The following is a 25392-nucleotide window of genomic DNA, read 5'->3' on the forward strand; positions in this document are numbered from 1 at the left end:
GTAGGAGATCGCTCTCCACACCATGATGCCGGGTGTTGGCCCTGTGTGCCTCGGTCGTATGCAGTCCTGATTGTGGCGCTCACCTGCACGGCGCCAAACACGCATACGACCATCATTGGCACCAAGGCAGAAGCGACTCTCATCGCTGAAGACGACACGTCTCCATTCGTCCCTCCATTCACGCCTGTCGCGACACCACTGGAGGCGGGCTGCACGATGTTGGGGCGTGAGCGGAAGACGGCCTAACGGTGTGCGGGACCGTAGCCCAGCTTCATGGAGACGGTTGCGAATGGTCCTCGCCGATACCCCAGGAGCAACAGTGTCCCTAATTTGCTGGGAAGTGGCGGTGCGGTCCCCTACGGCACTGCGTAGGATCCTACGGTCTTGGCGTGCATCCGTGCGTCGCTGCGGTCCGGTCCCACGTCGACGGGCACGTGCACCTTCCGTCGATCACTGGTGACAACATCGATGTACTGTGGAGACCTCACGCCCCACGTGTTGAGCAATTCGGCGGTACGTCCACCCGGCCTCCCGCATGCCCACTATACGCCCTCGCTCAAAGTCCGTCAACTGCACATACGGTTCACGTCCACGCTGTCGCGGCATGCTACCAGTGTTAAAGACTGCGATGGAGCTCCGTATGCCACGGCAAACTGGCTGACACTGACGGCGGCGGTGCACAAATGCTGCGCAGCTAGCGCCATTCGACGGCCAACACCGCGGTTCCTGGTGTGTCCGCTGTGCCGTGCGTGTGATCATTGCTTGTACAGCCCTCTCGCAGTGTCCGGAGCAAGTATGGTGGGTCTGACACACCGGTGTCAATGTGTTCTTTTTTCCATTTCCAGGAGTGTAACCTCTGGCGTGCCACAGGGGGGTGTTACGGGACCATTGCTTTTCACAATATATATAAATGACCTAGTAGATAGTGTCGCAAGTTCCATGCGGCTTTTCGCGGATGATGCTGTAGTATACAGAGACGTTGCAGCATTAGAAAATTGTAGCGAAATGTAGGAAGATCTGCAGCTAATAGGCACTTGGTGCAGTGAGTGGCAACTGACGATTAACATAGACAAATGTAATGTACTGCGAATACAGAGAAAGAAGGATCGTTTATTGTACGATTATATGATAGCGGAACGAACACTGGTAGCAGTTACGTCTGTAGAATATCTGGGTGTATGCGTGAAATGATCATATTTTTATATGATTAATTGTTGGTTCTAGGCGCGCAGTCCGGAACCGTGCGACTGCTACGGTCGCAGGTTCGAATCCTGCCTCGGGCATGGATGTGTGTGATGTCCTTAGGTTAGTTAGGTTTAAGTAGTTCTAAGTTCTAGGGGACTGATGACCATAGCAGTTGAGTCCCATAGTGCTCAGAGCCATTTGAACCAATTGTTGGTAAGGCGGGTACCAGGTTGAAATTCATTGGGAGATTCCTTAGAAAATGTAGTCCATCATCAAAGGAGGTGGCTTACAAAACACTCGTTCGACCTATACTAGAGTATTGCTCATCAGTGTGGGATCCGTACCAGATCGGGTTGACGGAGGAAGTAGAGAAGATCCAAAGAAGAGCGGGGCGTTTCGTCAAAGGGTTATTTGGTAAGCATGATAGCGTTACGGAGATGTTTAGCAAACTCAAGTGGCACACTCTGCAAGAGAGGCGCTCTGCATCGCGGTGTAGCTTGCTGTCCAGGTTTCGAGAGGGTGCGTTTCTGGATGAGGTATCGAATATACTACTTCCCCCTACTTATACCTCCCGAGGAGATCACGAATGTAAAACTAGAGAGATTCGAGATCTCACGGAGGCTTTCCGGCAGTCGTTCTTCCCGCGAACCATACGCGACTGGAAAGGGAGGTAATGACAGTGGTACGTAAAGTGCCCTCCGCCACACACCGTTGGGTGTCTTGCGGAGTATAGATGTATATGTAGAAATAAAACATTATGATCGAGAAGTTAGAGGTCGTTTTGTTCTGGGACAGGTCATACGGAGACAGGCTGCGTCGCGGATGCAGAGAGGGAGGCTGGGCACGTGCGGACGCTGCAGGAGTTCGCGGTGCACGGCAGGGGCCTGGAAGACATCCACTACAACTTCCTGGTGGGCGCCAGCGGCTGCGTGTTCGAGGGCCGCGGCTGGGACGTCAGGCCCGGTCTGCCGCGCAGCTGCGACGACTCCAGCGTGGCTGTCGCCTTCGTCGGAGCACACCACGACCATCCGCCCACCGCGGAGGCCGTGGAGGCCTTCCACCAGCTGATGGCTCTGGGCGAGCGCGAGGGCCACCTGAGCGCGGACTGGCGCCTGCTGGCCCACTGTCAGCTGTACGACACGGACAGTCCGGGCCGCGCGCTCTACCAGCTGCTCAAGACGTGGCCGCGATGGGCCGGCGCACGCGGCGCAGGTAGGCTGCACCCTCCCTCTCTTTCTCTAGCTACTGCACGGAACAGCATCGGCTGCTGGTTCTTGCAAGGGAACCTCCCCATCGCACCCCCCTCAGAGTTAGTTATAAGTTGGCACAGTGGATATGCCTTGAAAAACTGAACACAGATCAATCGAGAAAACAGGAAGAAGTTACGTGGAACTATGAAAAAATAAGCAAAATATACGAACTGAGTAGTCCATGCGCAAGATAGGCAACATCGAAGAGAGTGTGAGCTGAGGAGCGCCGTGGTCTCGTGGTTAGTGTGCAACCTCCCCACAATAAAATAATATGAATAATATTCACATTTAGTGTAACCTCCCAACAGGTAAATTATTTAATAACCTACCAGCATTAAAAAATATAAAATATCGCTCACATTCAGTATAACCTACCAACAGAAAAATTGCGTAACCTATCAATAAAAAAATGAGACTAATCTCTCAATAAAATTGGTGGCTCACTTATAAACTTTCAATAGTCCACTGTGAATTTAAACTGGTTAATTTTGGACGTCAGCAGCGCTGCATCATGGCCCTGAAAGATCATTCTGAATAAAAAATGAAAATTCTTACCTCAATAAAGTCGCCGGATAACGTGTATATATCTGCTCCTATAAGAAATTTTTGTGGCACAGTTCAGTGCAATGCTGACCAGTAGATTTGTCATGTATAAAAAAGAACAACTGATTTATCTTTACAATAATTGGGATGACCATGGATTGGAGAAATTAGTAAATTCTTTAAATTGAGATCAATGATTGTCAAAAAGTTAATTTTTATAAGAAAGATTATTATTAAGAGATTTCTTTCTAAAAACATTTACATGGTACTTCATGTAACAATACTACATATGCGCGAGGCTGCTTTTACCTTATACTACAATGCTCAGGCACCGCCATCGCTCCCCCACGACCGGCCCAGCCACATGCACACACACGACTGCTCGCTAGCAACTACTTACTCCTACTGCTACACAGTTCCTACTGCTGACAACATCTCTCTGGTCTGAGATTCTCTTATAGCTGACATATCGCAGGCAGCGCGTGAGCAATCCATCGAAATTACATCTGCTCGAGCGCGCTAGCAACAAATTCCTTTATCATGGACCTCTTACAAGTGTGAGCAGCTGCGGAACGAGACGTCCTTGGTTGAAGTCTTCCCTCGGGTGAAAAGTTTCATTTCTCTATTTTCGAAAAGTTATGATCTGTTCGTTCGTTCATTGACGTTTCTGTTCACTGTAATAAGTTTAGTGTGTGTGTTTTGCGACCGCACCGCAACACCGTTCGATTAGTAGACGAAAGGACGTGTCTCTCCAATGGGAACCGAAAACATTTGATCGCAAGGTCATAGGTCAACCAATTCCTCCACAGGAAAACACGTCTGATATATTCTACGCGACACTGGTGACGGCATGTGCGTCACATGACAGGAATATGTTGTCGAACCACCTAACTTGTACACTTGGCGAATGGATAAAAAGACTCTTCTACCTTGCCCCATTTAGGTTTTCTTGTGGATGTGATTGGCACTGCCAAAAAAGTGATGAAAACATAAGAGTTTGTCACATAAACTGCAACAAATGCCTGCAACAGTTTCCCTGTGCTCTGTCAAAACATATGTTTTTAACGTCTACAAATTTTTCCGTGTGTAGACCGTCAAATCCTGCAATATGTCCAAGCAAATCTGAACATGTCCTGGAATTTTGGAGAGCGAAGTTGATTATGTGTGAGTGCCTGAACTTTGATAATTGTCGGAAAATAAAAAATTGAACTTTTCACTCGAGGGAAGACTTGAATCAAGGACCTCTTGTTCCGGAGCTGCTCACCCTAACCACGGGACCACGGCGCTCCTCAGCTCGTCTTCTCCTTGATGTTGCCTATCTTGCACATGGACTACTCAGTTTGCATATTTTGCTTATTTCTTTTATAGTTCCACACAATTTCTTCCTGTTTTCTCGATTGATCTGTGTTCAGTTTTTCAAGGTCTATCCACTGTGCCAACTTATAACTAAATCTGAGGGGGGGAAGGGGGTGCGATGGGGAGGTTCCCTTGTTGGTAGCGCACAGCTTTTAGGATTCCTCAGTCGGTAAGAAAGGAACTCTTCTACGACCACTTTGTTATCCGCCTGTCAGACTGTCTGTCTCTCTGTCTGCCGGCTGCGGTGGCCGAGCGGTTCGTGGCGTTCCAGTACGGAACCGCGCGACTGCTACGGTCGCAGGTTCGAATCCTGCCTCGGGCATGGATGTGTATGATGTCTGTAGGGTAGTTAGGTTTAAGTAGTTCTAAGTTCTAGGGGACTGATGACCTCAGATGTTAAGACCCAAAGTGCTCAGAGCCATTTGAACCATTTTTTTGTCTGTCTGACTGTTAAAAAACCGTTTTGTCAAGGACGAGTAGACGTATCAAGTTGAAATTTATGTCGCATAGTAAATTTTACGGCTCCTTTGAAGAAGAAGAAAAATTAACCGTCTAACAAAGAAAACTACCCATTACATCTCCCCTCCCCTCAGATGGCCTAGTGAACAGCTCGCCAAAAACTGAGCACAGATCAAGCATGAAAACAATGTCTACTGAACTGTGAAGAAACAAGCAAAATCGAAGTAGTGAACGGTCCAAGCTCAAGATGTACAGCTGCAAGGGATCTTGGAGACCCCACGGCATCCTGGTTATGCTATTGGGTTCTAGAGAGGGTGGTGTTCTTCGAACCTCAATTTTCAATCAAGTTTGTTTCTCTGTGTAACGTCAATTTGCAACAGCGAGGTATAAAGGAGTAAGGAAGGGACCTCCAGACATACATACGTTCTATTTGTCCTACACAAGTACCACATGTTCTGATTCTTGCAATCCGTTTTGGATGCCATTGCAAAAGTCACTAAAAGATCAGACACAACGGTTTTTCTAAGGACCCTGCCTGGTCAGGACACTAGCGTAAAAAGAATCCAGGAATTGCTTACGACCACTATCAATCCAGCAAAAGACAAAATTAAAATAAATAAGGTCAAGCCCAGCAGAAACTCTGTTATTGTTGAAGTCGCATCAGAAGAGGACAAAGAGAAATTATTAAGCGATGCAAAACTAAACTCGGTGGTCAAATGCGAGCCACCAAGGAAAAGGAACCCATTGGTCATCTTATATGATGTACCAACAATTATGACAAACGAAGAACTGCAAAAATCTATAAAGGCTCAGAATTTCGAAGATGTGTCAGAAGAAGAATTCAAAGCAAAGTTCAATCTGAGATTCAAAACTGGGCCTCGGGACCGTGATGTGGTCCATCACGTTGCCGAGGTCTCCGCTCAAATGTGGAAAAAAATTACAGCAATGGGCAAACTATACGTCGGCTTTCATGCCATAAATACACGCGACTTTCTGGTCGTACCGCGTTGCCACAATTGTGGAGATCTCGACCACGTTCTGAGGCACTGTACCAGGGGGTCGGCCTGCTAGAAATGTGGCGAGGATGGCCATGTCAGGAAGGACTGTAGGACTGCAGCAGTTTGCATCCCCTGCAAGAGACGGGGTAAAAAACCCTGTGGTACCACGGGACGTAGCTGCCCCACCTACAGACTTCTGGAACAAAGGCTTATTTCAAGAATAGACTATGGCTGATCAAACCAAAGCCAACAGGATGCCCAAAAGAAAATCCCCAAGCAAAAGGAGGAGGGATGCCATGAGGGCGAGTGCCTTCAAGTTATTCTTGAGGTCGCTCACGGGCACCACAACCAGAACCGTAGACATAGGCACTCAAACTGACTCTACCACTACGGATAGAGGTACACAAACTAGGCCTCTGGCAGTCACGCTCCCCTCCTCCCCAAGCAGGGAAACAAGGCCGACTAAAGACCTACGGCACCGGCATCCTGTACCAGAGACTCTGGCAGTCTCAGCAGAAATAAATACAACAACAAAACAACCAGTTCAAGAAAATAAAATAACTAGTTCAAGTGAACCAGCTGCAACAAAAGATCCTGTAGTGAGACTGCCACCTGTCGATCCAGTTAGAGTCTATCCAAACCTCGAACTCAGCATGCAACTGGCGAGGCTGGAGCAGCCGACTACCCTGACCACTGCCTTGAGACATGTGGTTCGGGTAGGACATGAATATGGACAGAGAGTCACCTTCTCGGTAATGGAGGCTGTGGACAGAATTCAACTCAAGTCAGTGAATCTCCCCACTGACTTCGGAGCCCTGCGAGACCTACTAAAGAAAGTCTTTGACAGACGTGGTGAAAAATTCGACCTGGACGAAATTTATCGACAAGCAGTTCTGGCAAATGGACGCATCACATTTGACTGGAACAAAACATGGCCTAATGACAGAATTCATACATACTCTCCATAGACAACTACATGACGGAAATCACCATTGGCCAACTTAACACTCATAACAGCAGACTTGTCATGCAGGAGTTACGAAAGGAAGTGGAGGAGAGGAGACTGGATGTGGTCTGTCTGCAAGAGCTGTACTCCCTAAATGGGAAGATAGCTTTCACAGCTGCGACCTGGCAAGTAGTCTGCAGAGGAGAAGACCCAAGAGCGGCAATAATTATTACAAACAAACTTATAAGGGCTACAGTCCTAACGCAGTTCACAACCAGCCACTGCAACGTCGTGGAGCTGCAGTCTCCATCAGGTGCTATTATTGTGATCAACATGTACTTCCAATATGGTGATGACATTGAAAGACACCTGGCACACCTCACCACAGCTATCACGGCGTTGCGGGGGCGGAAAGAATTTGTGACTGCCGATATGAATGCCAAATCCCCCCTATGGTACAGCGGCACCAGGGATCTCAATGGAGAGAAGGCAGAAGAGGCCATCATGGCCTTGCAGCTTGTGGTGGCTAACAAGCCAGGCAACCCTCCGACCTATGCGGCGGGAGGTGGCCAAGGCACAAACATCGATGTGACTCTGGCTACGCCAAATGCAGCACACCTAATCCAGCAATGGAAAGTAGTGGAGAATGCCACTACAAGTGACCATAATCTCATTACTTTCAGCATAGGAGACGGCGAGAGCCGCTGGGCCATAGGGTGGGAAATACAATATAATTACAAAAGAGCCGACTGGGAGAGACTTGCTAGGGAGTGCGACATTCCTCCGTTATCAGAAGGTGACGAACACAGAGACCTTGACGTTGACAACAGAGCCGAAGAACTGGTGACAGTAATAACTCGAGCGGTCAAAGCAGCTGTACCTACTAGGAGGAGGGCCATGGCGGCCTCTCCGTCACCATGGTATGCTTAACTAGAGGAGATGCGCCGGTCGGTCAGAAGGTTCAGGAGGCACTACCAGCGCAGTGTCGTCTGGCCAGAAAGACAAAGATGGCTGCAGCTTTACCGGGAAGCCAAAGATAACTTCCAAAAACAGCTACGGGAAGTTAGAACAAAGAGTTGGGAACACTTTGTTCTGAACCAATTAGCACTAGACCCATGGGGAGTTCCCTACAGGCTTGTCCGGGAAAAAATCCGTTCTCCGATGGAGCTCTCAACCGTCAGGCATGGGGACGGGATGACGGGGTCTTGGCAGGAAACTGCTGAGGTCCTTCTCCACTCCCTGTTGCCTGATGATACTGCGGATGAGACAGACGAACAACGGCAACTGCGGGAGAACAACAACAATGCATATGAAAATGATACGGCAGTCTACCCATTCTCTGAAGAAGAGGTAGCTGCCCATATAAACTCCCTGAAGAGAGGAAAAGCTCCTGGGCCAGACGGCATTGTGGCGGAGGTGGTGCAATTCCTGGCCCACCAGATAGTCGCCCCTCTAACTCATTTTTATAACGAATGCCTCAGGCAGAAAAAGTTCCCCCGAATATGGAAGAGGCAAATGTGGTAATTATAAAGAAAGGAGCTGACAAAGACTCAGCAGAAACTAAATCTTACAGACCTATCTGCCTGCTTGATCTGCTTGGGAAGATTCTGGAGAGACTTCTGGCTGATAGACTGGCTGCACACCGAGTGCTGTGCGGAATGAGCAACAGGCAGTTTGGCTTCAGGCCTGGACGATCGGCATCTGATGCAATCGCCCTGGCGGCCGAGGTCTGCCGCTCTACCCCGTACAAGTACGTTGTTGGCATCATGGTGGACATAAGTGGCGCCTTCGACAACCTGTGGTGGCCTTCGCTCTTCTCCTGCTTACGGGAAAAGGAGTGTCCAAGGCCGCTATGTGGCTGTCTGAGGAGCTATTGTGAAGATCGGGAGGTCTGGCTATCATCTACTAGCACAAGAGTAAGGAAAACTATCACTAAGGGATGTCCCCAGGGTTCCGTACTGGGTCCGCTGTTCTGGGACATCCACATGGAACCCTTACTAGACACATTACAGCAAAGTGATGAAGTGCTGGAGGTGATAGCCTACGCAGATGACCTCCTCCTACTGGTCGGCGGCCGTAGCCGAGAAGACATAGAGCCTAAGATTGATAGAAGAATAAATACCCTACAACTGTGGTGCCGTAAGACGAAAATGAAAATTTCAGGGGGAAGTCTACATACCTTCTTCTAAAGGGACAATTAGCTCGTAACCCAACTGTTAGGATAGATGGATCACCAGTTCTCCGGCGACGTGAGACTCGCTACCTTGGTATCATCATTGATGAAAGGTGGACTTTTGGTAGACACATCGAAACCGTAACTCAAAGAGCCTTACAAGTACTCAACAACCTCATCTCCATTGGGCACAAGCGGTTTCATCTTCCACCACATCTCATCAAACTTTATCACAACAGTATACTCACATCTATAGTATGTTACGGCTCCGGAGTCTGGGCACACAGGCTCACGAGTGTGGTGCCCGCCATGACAGTGAGGAGAGTGCAGAGAAATATGATTCTGAGATCAGTGGGGGCATACAGGACTACACCGGGAGGAGCCCTGTTAGTTATAATGGGGCTTTGCCCCTTGGATATCAAAATTCGGGAGCAGGCCGCTTGGTACTGGGCTAAGAAGGGGAATTTGGAAAAAAAAACAGAGGAAATTCTGGGCAGCAGGACCGAAAATAAAGTAGAGATTAGGAAAAAAGGGGAGCTGCTGTGGCAACATTCGTGGGAAAACGAAGAAACAGGGCGTCGAACCTTTGAGCTCCTACCAGATGTCAGGGAAAGGATGGGAATGTCACACTTCGATCCATCCCGGGGACTCATCCACTTCCTCACTGGACATGGACCGTACTCGACATACCTATGTCGATTCGGTAAAAAGGCGACACCTGCTTGTGACTGTGGCGTTCCGGAGGGTACTCCTGACCATGTAGTCTACGAGTGCCCCCTTTTCAATGATGTGGCGTCAGTACTGCGGGACCAACTACCACACAACGACACATATAGACTAATCAGACATCGCGACACTTTCCATGTCATCAATAAACTGGCTAACGCGGTATCTCAGAAAGTCTTAAAGGACTACCTGAAAGAACTATACTAGTACAAGTAAGAGACAAACCAGGACACAGATAGAGTTCGATACCCTACTCCCAAACCGCCTGGGCGCGGAAAGGCCGACTTCCTCAGTCTGAATCCGCTGCGCCACAGGATTTTGGGGGAGTGGGGTGCAGCCTAACTGAACTAGAAATCGCACCGGACTTGACCTTAGGATAAGTTAGTTGTAGGACTTAGTTTTTAGACATTATTATTAGAAACCTGCAGCGATTACCATCTCGGCCTGCCCAGTGTCAGGGGCACGCTCATTGGGGTTAGCTCAATGAGCAAGGCTCTACAGTAGGTTTATACTATTCAGCTGACACAACTGTAACGCTGTAGGATTTAGTAACTAGTCTTAAGATTACATGATTGTAGTAGAGTAACATTAACGTTTGCCCATTGCTTACTCCTGATTGCTTACGTACTAACTAGTTACTACATAGGACTTAGAATTAGCTGCTAATTATCTTTGTATAACTAACTTGGCCCACTAATCACATAAGGCAGTGGGCTAGATGTAAAATTAACATTCTTTTATTGGAAATAAAGATTTTTTTTAAATCCGTTTTGGCTCTTGAATTCCTTTGTTGTAACGTAGTTCACACCCTTTTATTTGTTTTTTTCATTCTTGTGAGAGGTCAATGTGTCGTCTCACCTGCTCTCACTATTCATCACATTTACTTCCGACGGTAGAACTTTCTTATCTCGGAGTCATATTCTATAAGCAATTGCCAAGATTGCTGAAGGATAACAGACAAGTCAATGACCGGACAGAATGTTCATAATTTTGTGAAAAAAAAAGAAAATGAGACATTGGAAAACGGATCTCGCGCTTTGTAACCCAACTCTGTGACCACACAACCACAACGCCGTGATTCTTGCAACACGTTCAAAGTTGTACACCTTGACCTTTACCATTCACTTTGTATTTTGCTTGTTTTTTCACAGTTCAGTACACCTTCCTGTTTTCATGCTTGATCTGTGTTTGTTTTTTAACGGGGTATCCATTGGCTCATTTTACCACTAAATCTCAGGGGGAGGGGGGGGGGGGGGGTGCAGTAATGCGATAGGGACCTTCCCATCTAAGTTAATGCAATGTAAAAGTACGGCCAATTAAGTCACATATTTTGAGACTCGTAAATTCACTCATCAAAAGCTATTGCACATTTTCGATCGACACAGAATTATGAAATTTGGCCAGAAGCTAGGTTTCACAGCACAACTAAAATAAAACAATCCAAAAAGTGTAGCAGGCGCAAGCCTTCTAAATCGATGCAATCAAAAAATACGGCCATTTATGTCATATATTCTGTTACTCGCTAACTGACTTATTGCCAACGGCCTTGCCACAGTGGTTACACGGGTTCCCGTCATATCACCGAAATTAAGCGCTGTCGGCCTTGGCAAGCGCTTGGATGGGTCACCGTCCTGGATCTGCCGACTTCTGTGGGCAAGTGGGGTGCACTCAGCCCTTGTGAGGCCAACTGAGGAGCAACTTTTTGAGAAGTAGCGGCACAGGTCACGAAAGGTGACAAAGGTCGGGAAAGCGGTGTATCCGCATCCGGTGATACCTAAGGGCTGAGGGCCGAGGATGACACGGCAGCCGGTTAGTACCGTTGGGCTTTCAAAGCCTGTTCGGACGGTTCTTTCTTAATAAATAATTCAAGAACAGTCTTAATCGCATTTATTATTGTTATAAAACCGCCAACCGCTTTCAACCCGACGTAGGGGTCATCTTCTGGGCGTTTGCACCATTGGTCAAAGATGACCCCTACGTCGGGTTGAAACCGGTTGGCGGTATTATAACAATAATAAATGCGGTTTAGGCTGTTCTTGAATTATTGATTAATCATACTAATCGCTGCTTCTCTCCACAACCATGTTGTCCAAAAATAGTTTCTTTCTTGTTTTTTTAAACTCATCAATACCTATAGGGTTCTTCCCATTCACCCAACATCATGAAATTTGGCAAGAAGCATCGTTTCACAGTTCAAGTAAGGGAAAAAATCCGAAAATTGTTAATTTGCAATTATATTATAAGAAAAAATGCCATTTATTATTCAACAGTCCGTCTATCTCGCCATCTGTTAAGACCCCTTTTTTTCCTCAGGAGTAGGTGTACATATCGAGTTGAAATTTACGTCGTATACTAAGGTCTGTAATTCCTTGGTGTAATAAATGCAAGTTTCTAAAGCAATGCAATAAAAAGATATGGCCACTTTTGCCACATATTTTGATAAATTTCCTTTATTTTACGTCTATGGTCACAAACTTTTCTGTTTAACAGATAACCGGTTTCGGTCTTTAATGACCATCATCAGATCTGCAGCAAAAATTGGAAAAATACAAATACACTCGCAAACTGTATACAGCTTAAGAACAATACATTGAGCATATTGAAAAGTAGTACTGACAAAATTGACATTTGTGCGCTTTAAATGTGAAGAGGCATAAAAACAAAGTCCTAATGCACTGCACTCATAGTGGCATAGTCAACTGTTAAATGCGGAATCAGCACCAGTATCGTCAAATACATATAAATCACATCTCATGCACGAGTCATGTTGTCAGTGAAACTACTGTTTAAAACAAGCTGCCGTACAGTAGCCACAAGATGTCACAGCTTGTGAAACATGTTTTGATACTCACAAATCCACTCATCAAAACCTATGGGGCATTTACCGTTGACCAACAATCATGAAATTTTGCAAGAAGTATGGTTTAATGCTACAAGTAAAGGAAGGAATCCAGAAAGTGTTAATTTCTGATTATATAGGGTGTATCGAAAAGAATCATCCGAGTTGGCACATCTATATTTGTGAAGCTGATAAAAATATACAATGAATTTTGTTTTTTGACGCAAGGGAAACTCAAAAAGGTTTTTTCATATCTTTTTGTAGTTGTTCATTACTCCCCCCCTCCCCCCCCCCCCCCCCCCCCTTGAGAAGCACGGCATATGTCAATGTGGTATCAAATTGTTCCCACACTGCAGTGAGCATGTCTTGAGTTATAGCTTCCACCGCTGCTGTTATGCGATGTCTCCGTTCATTGTTGTTGGTAACGGAGACACATGAACAGAATCTTTTTTAATTCCCCACAAGAAATAATCAGTCAGGTCCCGTGACCTTGAAGGCCAGTAATGTAAAGCTGAATCATTTGATACAGTGCGAACGATCCATCTTCCAGTAATCCTTTGATTTAAAAATTACCGTACTTCCAGATGCCACTATGGCGGTGCACCATCCCGTTGGTAAATGAAGTCGTTCGAATCAGTCTCCAACTATGGGAAAAGAAAGTTCTCAAGCATAATTATCGAGATATGTGCTTCCTGTAATAGTGTCATCGGCAAAGAAAAATGGACCATACACCTTTTTCTGCACATAACACATTAAATTTAGGAGAGTCCCTCTCATATCGTACAACTTCATGTGGTTGTTCCGTACCCCATATTCTCACATTATGACGGTTAACCTTTCCATTTGAATGGAATGTTGCCTCGTCACTAGACACTCAGTGTGGAAGAAAACTGTCACCTACATCATGCTAAGAACGAAATTACAGACCTCCACACGTTGTTGTTTGTCTCCTTCACGAAGAGCTTGCAGTAGCTGAATCTTGTATGGTTTCATGTGTAAACGTCGACGCAACACACGCCATCTCGGCGCTGGAACCGGCTCTGGGTGTAGATAAAGTGCTTGGAATCGATCTTCGATCGATAAAAAATTAGCCAAGCGAGAGTAGGGCTCGCACGCTAAGAGTCCATACAAACTTACTTACATATATAGTTCATCGATCCTGGGAATCGAGAATCTCAACGATTTTTTCCGTTATCGATACCGGTGAGATACTGGTCCCGGGAATTACAAGGCCGTATCAAAATCTCTACAGTAGATCCCCAGACTAACTCGGACACACAAAAAGCAAGGGAATTCTGGTTATATAAGCCGAGAGAGGAGATTTAATAAAACATTTTTACTTACTTACTGAAACATGACTATAACTCTCATTTTATGTTTGCGTGCAATAATGTACGTCTATTACACTTTCGGCGGCTGATGAGTGCAATGTATGTTCAAATGGCAAAAGGTGTTTTCAAGTGATATAATTGAAATGTAACAAGTTTCAGAGTTTTTACTTCATTTTTACTGTGAAATTTTGCTTCTTGATGAATTTCAAGATTCTAGGTCGATGGAAAGTGCATCAAAAGTTTTGATGAGTGAGTCTGTGAGTATCAAAATATGCGACATAAAAATGATCGAATATTATGACTGCATCGACTTAGAAGCTTACAAGTTTTACACCGCCAAGGGACCATGGCCCTTGGTATGTGACATAAATTTGAACTTGATACGCTGAACCAGAGAAAATGGCCTTAACAGATGTACTAACACACAGATGGATAAAAATGACAAAAAATATTCCTTCGCGTTATATAATTGCAAATTAACAATTTTTAGATTTTTCCTTTACTTTTACTGTGAAACCTTGCTTCTTGCCAAATTTCACCATTCTAAGTGAACGGGAAGCCCCCTAAGGGTTTTGACGAGTGAGTTTTACAATGTAAAAATATGTAACAGAAATGGCCGTCTCTTTTGAGTTTAGTGACTTAGAAGCTTAAGACTTTTACACCTCCAAGGAACCATCGAACTTACTATGTGACATCTATTTGAGCTTCATACGTCTCTCCTTTCCTGAGAGAAAAGCGTTCTTAACAGTCGGACAGAAGACAAACAGTGAGACGGACGGACGGACAACAACAAAGCGACATTTTGAGGATTTCGTTTTTGCAGGCTGAGGCACGGAACCGTGAAAGGCGAAAATTCAGCAGAAATATATAGCAAGTCCGCACTACATGCTCGCTTCGCTGCCTCCCTGATGCACTATTCGCATTTGTTTCAGAAATATTTGACCTGAAACTGGTGTCGCGAGTGCAGTGGCTGGCCATCCCAGCCGTAGCGCCAATCTCGAAGCTGCAGCGCCCTGTCAAGACGGTGGTCATCTGTAAGTATCCAGGGGTGTGTACCATATGACGCGTAGTGTATTAATGTGTTTCTCATCTTTCCATTGGCTGCGTGCGTCCGGATATCAGTAAGATCCTGTAATGATGAATTTCCACGGGAAAACAGAACTTGCAATATGTCAATTGGATAAACATAATTTTTACCTGTACATTCACAGGGAACGGCTGTTCTCCCACTCTTTTAATTGACATTCGATCTCTTAATAGGTATAAGTCGAAGCTAACAACATGCTGGAAAACTGTGAGACTTGCAGAATGTCATTTTACTCCTGTTACTAACATTTATTTTGGTTTCAAATGGTAAACAGCAACAGTCAGTCATGTTTTCCGCTCTATATTAGAGGAGATCCAGACTTCGAATATCAACCATACATTACCTGTGCTGAAAATACACTGAAGCGCCTGGGAAACTGGTATAGGCAGGCGTATTCAAATGTAGTGATGTGTAAATAGGTAGAATATGGCGCTGTGGTCGGCAACGCCTGTATACGATAACAAGTGTCTAACGCAGTTGTTAGATCGGTTGCTGATGCTACAATGGCAGGTTATCAAGATTTAAGTGAGTTTGAACGTGGTGTTATAGCCGACGAACCAGCGAAGGGACACAGCATCTCCGACGTAGCGGTTAAGTGGGGATTTACCCGTACGACCATTTCACGACTGTAACGTAAATATCAGGAATCCGGTAGAACATGATATCACCGACATCGCTGCAGCCGGAAAGAGATCCTGTAAGAACGGGACCAACGACGACTGAAGAAGTGCAATCCTTCCTCAGATTGCTGTAGATTTCACTGCTGGGCCGCCAACAAGCGTGAGCGTACGAACCATTCAACGAAACATCATTGATATGGCCCAGTCATATACCCTTGATGACTGCACGACACAAAGCCTTACGCCTCTCCTGGGCGTATCAGAACCTTAAGTGGACTGTTGATGACTCGAAACTTGTTGCCTGGTAGTCTCGTTTCAAATTGTATCCAGCGGATGGAGGTTTACGGGTATGGAGACAACCTCATGAATCCATGGACCCTGTATGTTAGCAGGGAACTGTTCAAGTCGGTGGGAGCTCTGTAATGGTGTTGGGCGTGTGCAGTTGGAGTGAGTGGGAGTCCTAATTCGTCTAGATATGACCCTGACAGGTGAAACGTACGTAAACATCCAGTCTGAACACCTGCTTCCATTTATGTCCATTGTGCATTTCGACGGACTTGGGCAATTCCAGGAGGACGATGTGACACCCCACACGTCCAGAATGGCTACAGAGCTGCTTCAAGAAAACTCTTGTGAGTTTAAACACTTTCGCTGGCCACCAGATTCCCCAGACATGAACATTATTGAGCGTATCTGGGATGCCTTGCAACGTGCTATTCAGAAGAGATCTCCAGCTTCGGATTTGTGGACAGTCCTGCAGAATTCATGGTGTCTGTTCCCCCCAGCAGTGCTTCAGACATTAGTCGAGTTCATGCCATGTCGTGTTGCGACACTTCTGCGTGCTAGCGGGGACCTTAGATGGTATTAGGCAGGTGTACCAGTTTCTCTGGCTCTTCAATATATAAGAAGTACACAGTCAGAGCATGGTATTCAAAAATTACAACTCATGACATAACGTATATCGCTTGTACATTAAATTACATACCCAGTATTTCGGAGTTGTTATACATGCCATAGTACGTCTAAGCCTTTTGTTAGGGCTCTTGTCACAGTCCATTAAAGACTACTTTGTACTGAAGGTATCTTTGCAGGGAACACATCGGTTGGCCCGGTGGCGCGCTCTATATCAACTACGTAATACGTTACCTTCATAGGAAAGCAATTAAGGTCCCTAATAAAATTTAAAAGTTGCAAAGGAATAAAATAAGATAAAATAATATGCGGTTAAGGTTATTGATGGTGCTGTACTGGCCTACTGCCACATTTAACAGTTAATATTAGAAGACATAAAAATGCCAAATTCACTCCTTGTAATCCAGTTATTTTGTTAACCTTGAAATGCTTAAGTAAAGTCAGTTTCATAACATTTACGAACAACTAGCAACACATGATGTAAACTGTTGCCGTTGGAAATGATTTGAATGGTTTAGGGTTCAAATGGTTCAAATGGCTCTGAGCACTATGTGACTTAACTTCTGAGGTCATCAGTCCCCTAGAACTTAGAACTACTTAAACCTAACTAACCTAAGGACATCATACACATCCATGCCCGAGGCAAGATTCAAACCTGCGACCGTAGCGCAGTTCAGGACTGAAGCGCCTAGAACCACTCGGTCACAACGGCCAGCGAATGGTTTAGATGGTGGAGTCTTTGATCAGTAATCTAAACACTCTGGGTCCCGGGTTCGAAACCCGTCACCGCTTATATTTCGACTAGTAGTCAGCATTGGCGGTCGGAGACTTCCGACATAAGACTACACCCTCATTCTGCCAACGGACAGGGCTGATCGACGGACAGAGGCTCAGGGCACTCTCTTGCCCTTGGGATGGGAAACTGCCAGTATAGGCGGAAGAATCAGCATGAGGCTCCAGAGGGCAATGGGAATCAGTACATTAAAGACGCGTAATGTATATCCACAGGAAATGTGGCGTGTAATTTAAAAATTGTCATAATGGTCTCTCCATTGACAAAAGATTCCGAAATAGTGCCCCATTCGGATCTCCAGGAAGGGATTGCCAAGGGGGAGGTTAGCATGAGAAAAATATTGAATAACCAACGAAAGGATAACGTTGTACGAGTCGTGGCGCGGAATATCGAGAAGCTTGATCGTGGTAGGGAAGCTAGAAAATTTGAAAAGGGAAATGCAAAACCTCCAACTAGATATAGTAGGGGTCAGTGAAGTGGAAATAAGACAAGGATTTCTGGTCAGATCAGTATAGGGTAATATCAACAGCAGTAGAAAATAGTATGATGTGAGTGGGAAGGTAGGGCAGAGAGTGTCACATCGTCCACACAATTCCGAAGACTGCAATGCCTGAAAAGTGTGAGAATTGTCTCACAATCAGCTTAACAGCTCATGCATCCAAGTTTCTGACAAGAATAATATACAGAAGAATGGAAAAGAAAATTGAAGATGCGTTACATGACGATCAGTATGGCTTTAAGGAAGCCAACGTTGCAGTTGATAATGGAAGCAAGAGAAAAGAAAAATCAAGACATGTTCATGGAATTTGTCGACCTGGGAAAAACCTTGAACCGTGTATAATGGTGCAAGATGTCCGAAATTCTGAGAAAAATAGGGATAAGCTATAAGGAGAGACGGGTAAATACAATATTTACAAGACCCAAGAGGGAATAATAAGAGTGGACGACCAAGAAGGAAGTACTCGGATTAAAGAGGGTGTAAGACAGAAATGTAGTCTTTTGCCCTTACTGCTCAATCTGTATATCCAAGAAGCAATGAAGAAAGATTAAGGAGTGGAATTAAAATTCAAGGTGAAAGGATATCAATGATACGATTAACTGATGGCATTGCTATCCTGAGTGAAAGTGAAGAAGAAGTACAGCTGACATTAGTAATTCTTTCCCTTTCTTTTCCTCTCTTAACTCTCCACTTTCAATTTACATACAATGTATCACACTGCGGATTCCGCGCGGACATGCCCGAAAGAACAGACACCACAAATTCATTTAAAACATAGAAGTGAATTAGGAACGAAATAAATAGGAATTGCAGGGAAGCCAAGGTGAAATGGCTGCAGGAAAAAAAGTGAAGGAATCGAAAAGTAAATCGTCGTCGTAAGGACTAATACTCCATAAATAAAAGTCAAAACAAGCTTCGGTGAAATTAAAAGCAAATGCAGCAGGGTAAGGCTGCAGTGGGAATTCCGCTGTTAAACGTAGAAGAGAGAGCGTATAGGCTGAAGGAGTACAATAATGGTCTCTACGAGGAGTATCAATTGTCTGCTGACATGATAGAAGGAGAAGTAGGAGTCGATATGAAATACACACAAGAACCACTATTCGAGTGAGTTTAACAGAGCTTTGGAAGACTTGCGGTCAAATATGCCAACAGGGATGGATGATATTCAATAGGAATTTCAAAAATAATTGGGAGGAAGCTGCAACCAAATAACATTTCAAGTCGATGTGTAGAATCAACATTTCAAGTCGGTGTGTAGAATCTATGACACTGGAGACATGATAGACTTTCGGTAAAATACCGTCCACACAATTCCGAAAACAGCAAGGGCAAATAAGTGTGAGGAATATCGCACAATCAGCTAAACGGATCATGCATCTAAGCTGTTGACGAGAACAATACACTGAAGAAAAGAACATTGCGGTTCTTTAGCTGTCGAAGCTTGACTTCAGGAAAGATAAATGTTCCAGATAGGCAATTCTGATAGTGTGCTTGATAATGGACGCACGAATTAATAAAAATCAAGACACATTCTTCGGATTTGTAGACTTAGAAATAGTATTAGACATTGTAAAATCGTGCAAAGTGATCGAAATTTGGGGGAAAAACAGGACTAAATTATAAGGAAAAACTGGTAGTATACAATATGTACAAGAACTATTAGAGTGGACGATCAAGTGCGAAGCGGAAGGATTAAAAAGGATGTGACCCAGGGATGTAGTCTTTGGCCCCTATTTGTTAATCTACACATCGAAGAAGCAGCGTCGGAAATAAAAGAAAGATACAAGAGGGGCATTAAAATTCATGGTGAAAGGATATCAATTATAAGATTTGTTGATGACGTTGTTATCCTCCGTGAAAGCGACGAAAAATTACAGGATCTTTTGAACAGAATGAACGGTCTAGTGAGTACAGAGTACGGCTTGAGAGTACACAGGAGAAAGACGAAAGTTATTATTATTATTATTATTATTATTATTATTATTGTTATGATTAGTCTTATGGCAATTTACGCATTGTAAAACATTAACTTTCACGGCCGGGAGTGACACAATTACACTACTGGCTATAAAGATTCCTACACCACGAAGATGACGTGCTACAGACTCGAAATTTAACCGACAGGAAGAAGATGCTGTGATATGCAAACGATTAGCTTTTCAGAGCATTCACACAAGGTTGGCACCAGTGGCGACACCTGCAACGTGCTGACATGTGGAAAGTTTCCAACCTATTTCTCATACACAAACAGCAGTTGACCGGCGTTGCCTGGTGAAACGTTGTTGTGATGCCTCGTGTAAGGAGGAGAAATGCGTACCATCACGTTTCCGACTTCGATAAAGGTCGGATTGTAGCCTATCGCGATTGTGGTTCATCGTATCGCGACATTGCTGCTCGCGTTGGTCGAGATCCAAAAACTGTTAGCAGAATATGGAATCGGTGGGTTCAGGAGGGTAATACGGAACGCCGTGCTGCATCCCAGCGGCCTCGTATCATTAGCAGTCGAGATGACAGGCATCTTATCCGCATGGCTGTAACGGATCGTGCAGCCACGTCTCGACCACTGAGTTAACAGATGGGGACGTTTGCAAGGCAACAACCATCTGCACGAACAATTCGACGACGTTTGCAGCAGCATAGACTATCAGCTCGGAGACCATGGCTGCGGTTACCCTTGACGCTGCATCACAGACAGGAGCGCCTGCGATGTGTACTCAACGACGAACCTGGGTGCACGAATTGCAAAACGTCATTTTTTCGAATGAATCCAGCTTCTGTTTACAGTAACATGATTGAGCATCTGTGTTTAGCGACATCTCGATAAACACGCATTGAAAGCATGTATTCGTCATCACCATACTGGCGTATTACCCTGCGTGATGGTATGGGGTGCCGTTGATTACACGTCTTGGTCACCTCTTGTTGGCATTGACGGCACTTGGAACAATGGACGTTACATTTCAGATGTGTTACGACCCGTGGCTCTACCTTTCATTCGATCTCTGCGAAACCCTACATTTCAGCAGTATATTGCACGACCGCATGTTGCAGGTCCTGTACGGGCCTTTCTCGATACAGAAAATGTTCGACTGCTGCCCTGGCCAGCACATTCTCCAGATCTTTCACCAATTGAAAACGTCTGTTCAATGGTGGCCGAGCAACTGGCTCGTCACAATACGCCAGTTACTGCTCTTGATGAGTTGTGGTATCGTGTCGAAGCTGCAAGGCAGCTGTACCTGCACACGCCATCCAAGTTCTATTTGACTCAATGCCCAGGTGTATTAAGGCCGTTATTACGGCCAGAGGTGGTTGGTCTTGGTACTGATTTCTCAGGATCAAATTACGTGAAAATGTAATCACATGTCAGTTCTAGTATAATATATTCGTCCAACGAATACCCGTTTATCATCTGCATTTCTTCTTGGTTTAGCGTTTTTAATGGCCAGTAGTGTAATAAAATGTTCCTGGCTATTATGTCGTGTTGGAATGGATTTCGCCTTAAAACCCAGCGTTTAGTCCCCAACTGCGAAGGACATTTTGAAGGCTACTTTGAATGTCCGATGCACACCCTGGCTCTCTACTGACTACACCGAGATTTCTCTACCGAGTGCTTCCGCGCAGTGGCGTGACGTTATTTGTTTTGTGTGCTTGGGCCACACAGTTTACCGAAAAGCCACGCACACATGTCTTTCCTACACCGTGGTTCGAACCACCATTCACAACAAAGACGATGCATCATCAAAACGTTGGCGGACAGAGTAAGGAAAATATACGAAAGAGACCTGCTTGGCGGAGAATTAAAACATCTCATCAGTGCATTGCTCAACATTGGTTGTTCGTTCGCTGAGGTGAAAAGAGCGTTAAGACCACTGCGTAGAAATCATAACGAAGCTCAAGCGCCGGTGCAATCGGAAGTTTTCTTGCCGTTCATTAAGCACGTTGCTGACCGCATAGCAATAATATTGAAAAACCGGGACATGGCGGCAATACACAAATCCCCACCGAAGATACAAGATCACCTAAAATCGGCCAAGGATGCTCGCCAACCGCTGGAAACAGCAGGAATCTACATGATTCCCTGTAGTTGTGGAGTGCTGTACGTGGGTACTACAAAAAGAACGTTCAAAAAACGACTAGAAGAGCACAAGGGCGATTGAAAAAGAGGGGAGACCGACAGATTAGCTGTTGCGGAACGTGCTTTGCAGCCAGGAGACCAACACATTCATTTGATAGGACTCAAGCACTGGCAGCCACAAGCGGATACCATGAAAGGTATATAGAGACGCCATAGAGATTGTAAAATACCGCAGGAATCTAATAGGTAGGAGGAATCGTGAAATTGAATGACATCTGGATTCCTGTGCTGAAAAAGATGTGGAGCAGTCTTCCATCACGGGGTGATAGCAACAGCGAACGATGGCAGTAGACAACGGCCAATTGCGCTCGGGCAGACAAAACATGTGACGTCACGCCACTGCGCGTAAGCACGCGGAAGCGGAATTTTGCTGTAGTTAATAGCGATTCGGTGTGTGAATCAGACAGCGGAAGTAGCTACGATCCCCTTTGAAAATGTCCTCCGCTGATGTTTCAACCACGTTTCATTTCTGTTGCTAGTAAACTGTGATCTACTGATGAAGTTTACAATGTATTACCAAAGGATAATTGCTCAGACGTCTTCAGGCATATCAGAGGCGTAGAACAGTTTCATTAGCGTTAAATGTTCTGCAAATTATTATTTGAAGGTTTTGGCGACAATTAAGAGAAATAGGAAATGTGAGGGAGCAGGTAAAAAAAAAAAGTGTGTGTGTGTGTGTGTGTGTGTGTGAGAGAGAGAGAGAGAGAGAGAGAGAGAGAGAAATTGCACTTCGGACTTGAATCCGTTTCCAGACTGCAGAATCATTCTCACCAAACATTGGTCCCCAGGAAAATTGTAGCCACTGACATTCCAGATACGTTGCGAAAAGTGACTAGCTTATTGGCAATTCCATATTGGTGTGGGAAGGTATGGTCAAATGGCGCACAGAGCTTCTCTTCTTAACAGTGGTTGGAAGAATATGCCAGAGGTACGGAATAAGATAGTGCAACCATGTGTTACTTTTTAGATATGCTTGTGCTTCACTTACTGTACCTGTGGTCTAAAAAGAAAAAAAAAGTTGTGTCTTTGATATCAGTAATCAAAACGTCGTCAGACCTGGGTTAGAAACTCCACACGGCTTAAATTTTGATCCATAATCAGCACTGGCGCCCGAAGACTTCCTGAATAAGAAGTCACCCTCATTCTGCCAACGGCTGTGTCAAAGAGGGCGGAAGGAGCGGGCAGAGGTACGGGGCACTCTCTTTGCCATTGGAGTTGGATAGTGTCCCTAAAGGCAGAATAATCAGCAGTGATCAACGGCATGAGGATGCAGTAGGCAATGGAAACCCTTGCATTAAAGACACTTAACTCGTATCCACAGGACACATGGCCCGTAACTGAAAAAATGTTATGATGATATCTCCATTGGCAGAAGATTCCGGAATAGTCTCTCATTCGGATCTCTGGGAGGGGACTGCCAAGGTGGAGGTTACCGTGAGAATAGAACTGAAAAATCAACAAGGATAACGTTCTACCAGTTGGGACGTGAAATGTCAGAAGCTTGAACGTGGTAGGGAAGCTAGAAAATCTGGAAAGGGAAATCCGAAGGCTCAATATAGATGTAGTGGGGGCCAGTCAAGTGAAATGGAAAGAAGACAAGGATTTCTGGTCAGATGAGTATAGGGTAATATCAACAGCAGCACAAAATGGTATGATTAGGGAAGTACGGCAGAGAGTGTGTGACTATGAACAGTTCAATTGTAGGGTTGTTCTTATCACAATGGACAGCAAACCAACACTGACAACAACATTTCAGGTATACATGCCGACGTCGCAAGTTGAAGATGAAGAGATACAGAAAGTATATGAGGATATTGAAAGGGTAATACAGTACACAAAGGGAAATTAAAATCTAATAGTCATGGGGGATTGGAATGCAGTTGTAGGGGAAGAGGTAGAAGAAAGGGTTACAGGAGAATATGCGCTTTGGACAAAAAATGAGAGAGGAGGAAGACTAATTGAGTTATGTAATAAATTTCAGCTAGTAATAGCAAATACTCTGTTCACGAATCACTAGAGGATGAGGTATACCTGAAAAAGGCCGGGTGATACGGGTAGATTTCGGTTAGATTACATCATGGCCAGACAGAGATTCCTGAATTAGATACTGGATTGTAATGCGTACCCAGGAGCGGATATAGACTCAGATTACAATGTAGTAGTGATGAAGAGCATGCTGCAGTTAAAGATATTATTAGTCAGCAAGAATCAGTACCCCAAGATGTGGGATACAGAAGTACTAAGGAATGATGAGATACACTATGTGCTATGAGCATTTGTTCAACTTTGGTACTTTGAAACACAACTCTTCTAATGATCAAGTGCACGTAACTTTTAAAGTATGCGTTTTAGAGCACATGTTTGCTGGACATCTTTTTTTGTTTTGGTCCATACTACCACTTCCCCCAAATATGGGAAGCAAAGAACTTGCAGTAGAAGAGATTTGTTTCACAGTATCGTAGCTCCTATGGTATGCACTTTCAACCCTATGTTTACTGTGACTTTTTTCCTTCTAGTATCATGTACTTTCAGCTGTATGCGTTGACGCCATTAATTACGATATATATATATATATATATATATATATATATATATAATCTCACGAGATAGGCGTCAAACGAAAAACTAAAAAGAATGAAACTTGTCTAGTTTGAAGGATACCACGTACTTATACGTTTGTGACTTACAGCACCATCTAACACAAAGCGAAAAAAGTGGTCCAACTAAAACATTCATATTTCTTTACGTACTACACTAATACGTATTAAAAATAGGGATTCCTATTTTTAAAAAACGCAGTTGATATCCCTTTGGCCTATGGCAGCGCCATCTAGCGGGCCAACCATAGCGCCATCTGGTTTACCCCTTCAAGCTAGACAAGTTTCGCTCTTTGTAGTTTTTTCGTTTGACGCTTATTTCTTGAGATATTGCTCGCTCACGATCAATGGGCCACCCTATATACCAACGTGAATTGTCGTTTTGTTGCCACTTCCTCCAATAATTTTATAAATTCTGATGGAACTTTATGTATCCCTTCTGCCTTATTTGATCTCAGGTTATCCAAAGCTCCTTTGAATTCTGATTCTAATACTAGATGGGCTATCTCTTCTGAATCGACTCTTGTTTCTTCTTCAACCCCATCAGACAAATCTTCCCCCTCATAGAGGCCTTCTATGCACTCTTTCCACTTATCCGCTCTCTCATCTGCATTTAAAAGTGGAATTCCCGTTACAGTCTTAATATTAGCACACTTGCTTTTAAGTTCACAGAAGGTTATTTTGGCAGTGTGACTTCTGTACAATAACACATCCGTGACGAATGCAACCTTCCAACTTTTGTTCTCTTCGGAGCCTCTGCACGTAGATATGTCGATCGTGATGGTGCAGTCGGGACTTGGAATCTGAGAAGCCATTCCTGTGTGTATTGCTGACGAAGGCCGGACCACTGTCAGGCCGCCCCTCTGCTGTTGCTTCAAGGGCACTCACAACAATGGTGGCCATGCTAGCAGTCTCTAGTGCTCTACACAAAGTCATACAGTCT

At 44.8% G+C, this 25392-nt stretch overlaps 1 protein-coding gene across 2 annotated transcripts in view; it reads left to right on the forward strand.

Moving 5' to 3' along the window:
• LOC126267343 (uncharacterized) overlaps nt 1-25392 on the forward strand; it is a 160331-nt gene that overhangs the window by 128725 nt on the left and 6214 nt on the right. Inside the window, exons 6-7 of one of the 2 annotated variants that reach the window (XR_007548996.1) lie at nt 1981-2455; nt 4461-4878. Coding sequence is in view for 1 of the 2 variants with exons in the window: in XM_049972465.1 (XP_049828422.1) it covers nt 1981-2397; nt 14739-14840 (519 nt within the window). In the remaining variant the exon portion in view is untranslated. Of the gene's footprint in view, nt 1-1980; nt 2456-4460; nt 4879-14738; nt 14841-25392 lie in introns of those variants that run through there. The other variant, XM_049972465.1, reaches the window with a different exon arrangement.

The sequence above is a fragment of the Schistocerca gregaria genome, chromosome 4, assembly GCF_023897955.1.
Source record: "Schistocerca gregaria isolate iqSchGreg1 chromosome 4, iqSchGreg1.2, whole genome shotgun sequence".
Taxonomy (NCBI): domain Eukaryota; kingdom Metazoa; phylum Arthropoda; class Insecta; order Orthoptera; family Acrididae; genus Schistocerca; species Schistocerca gregaria.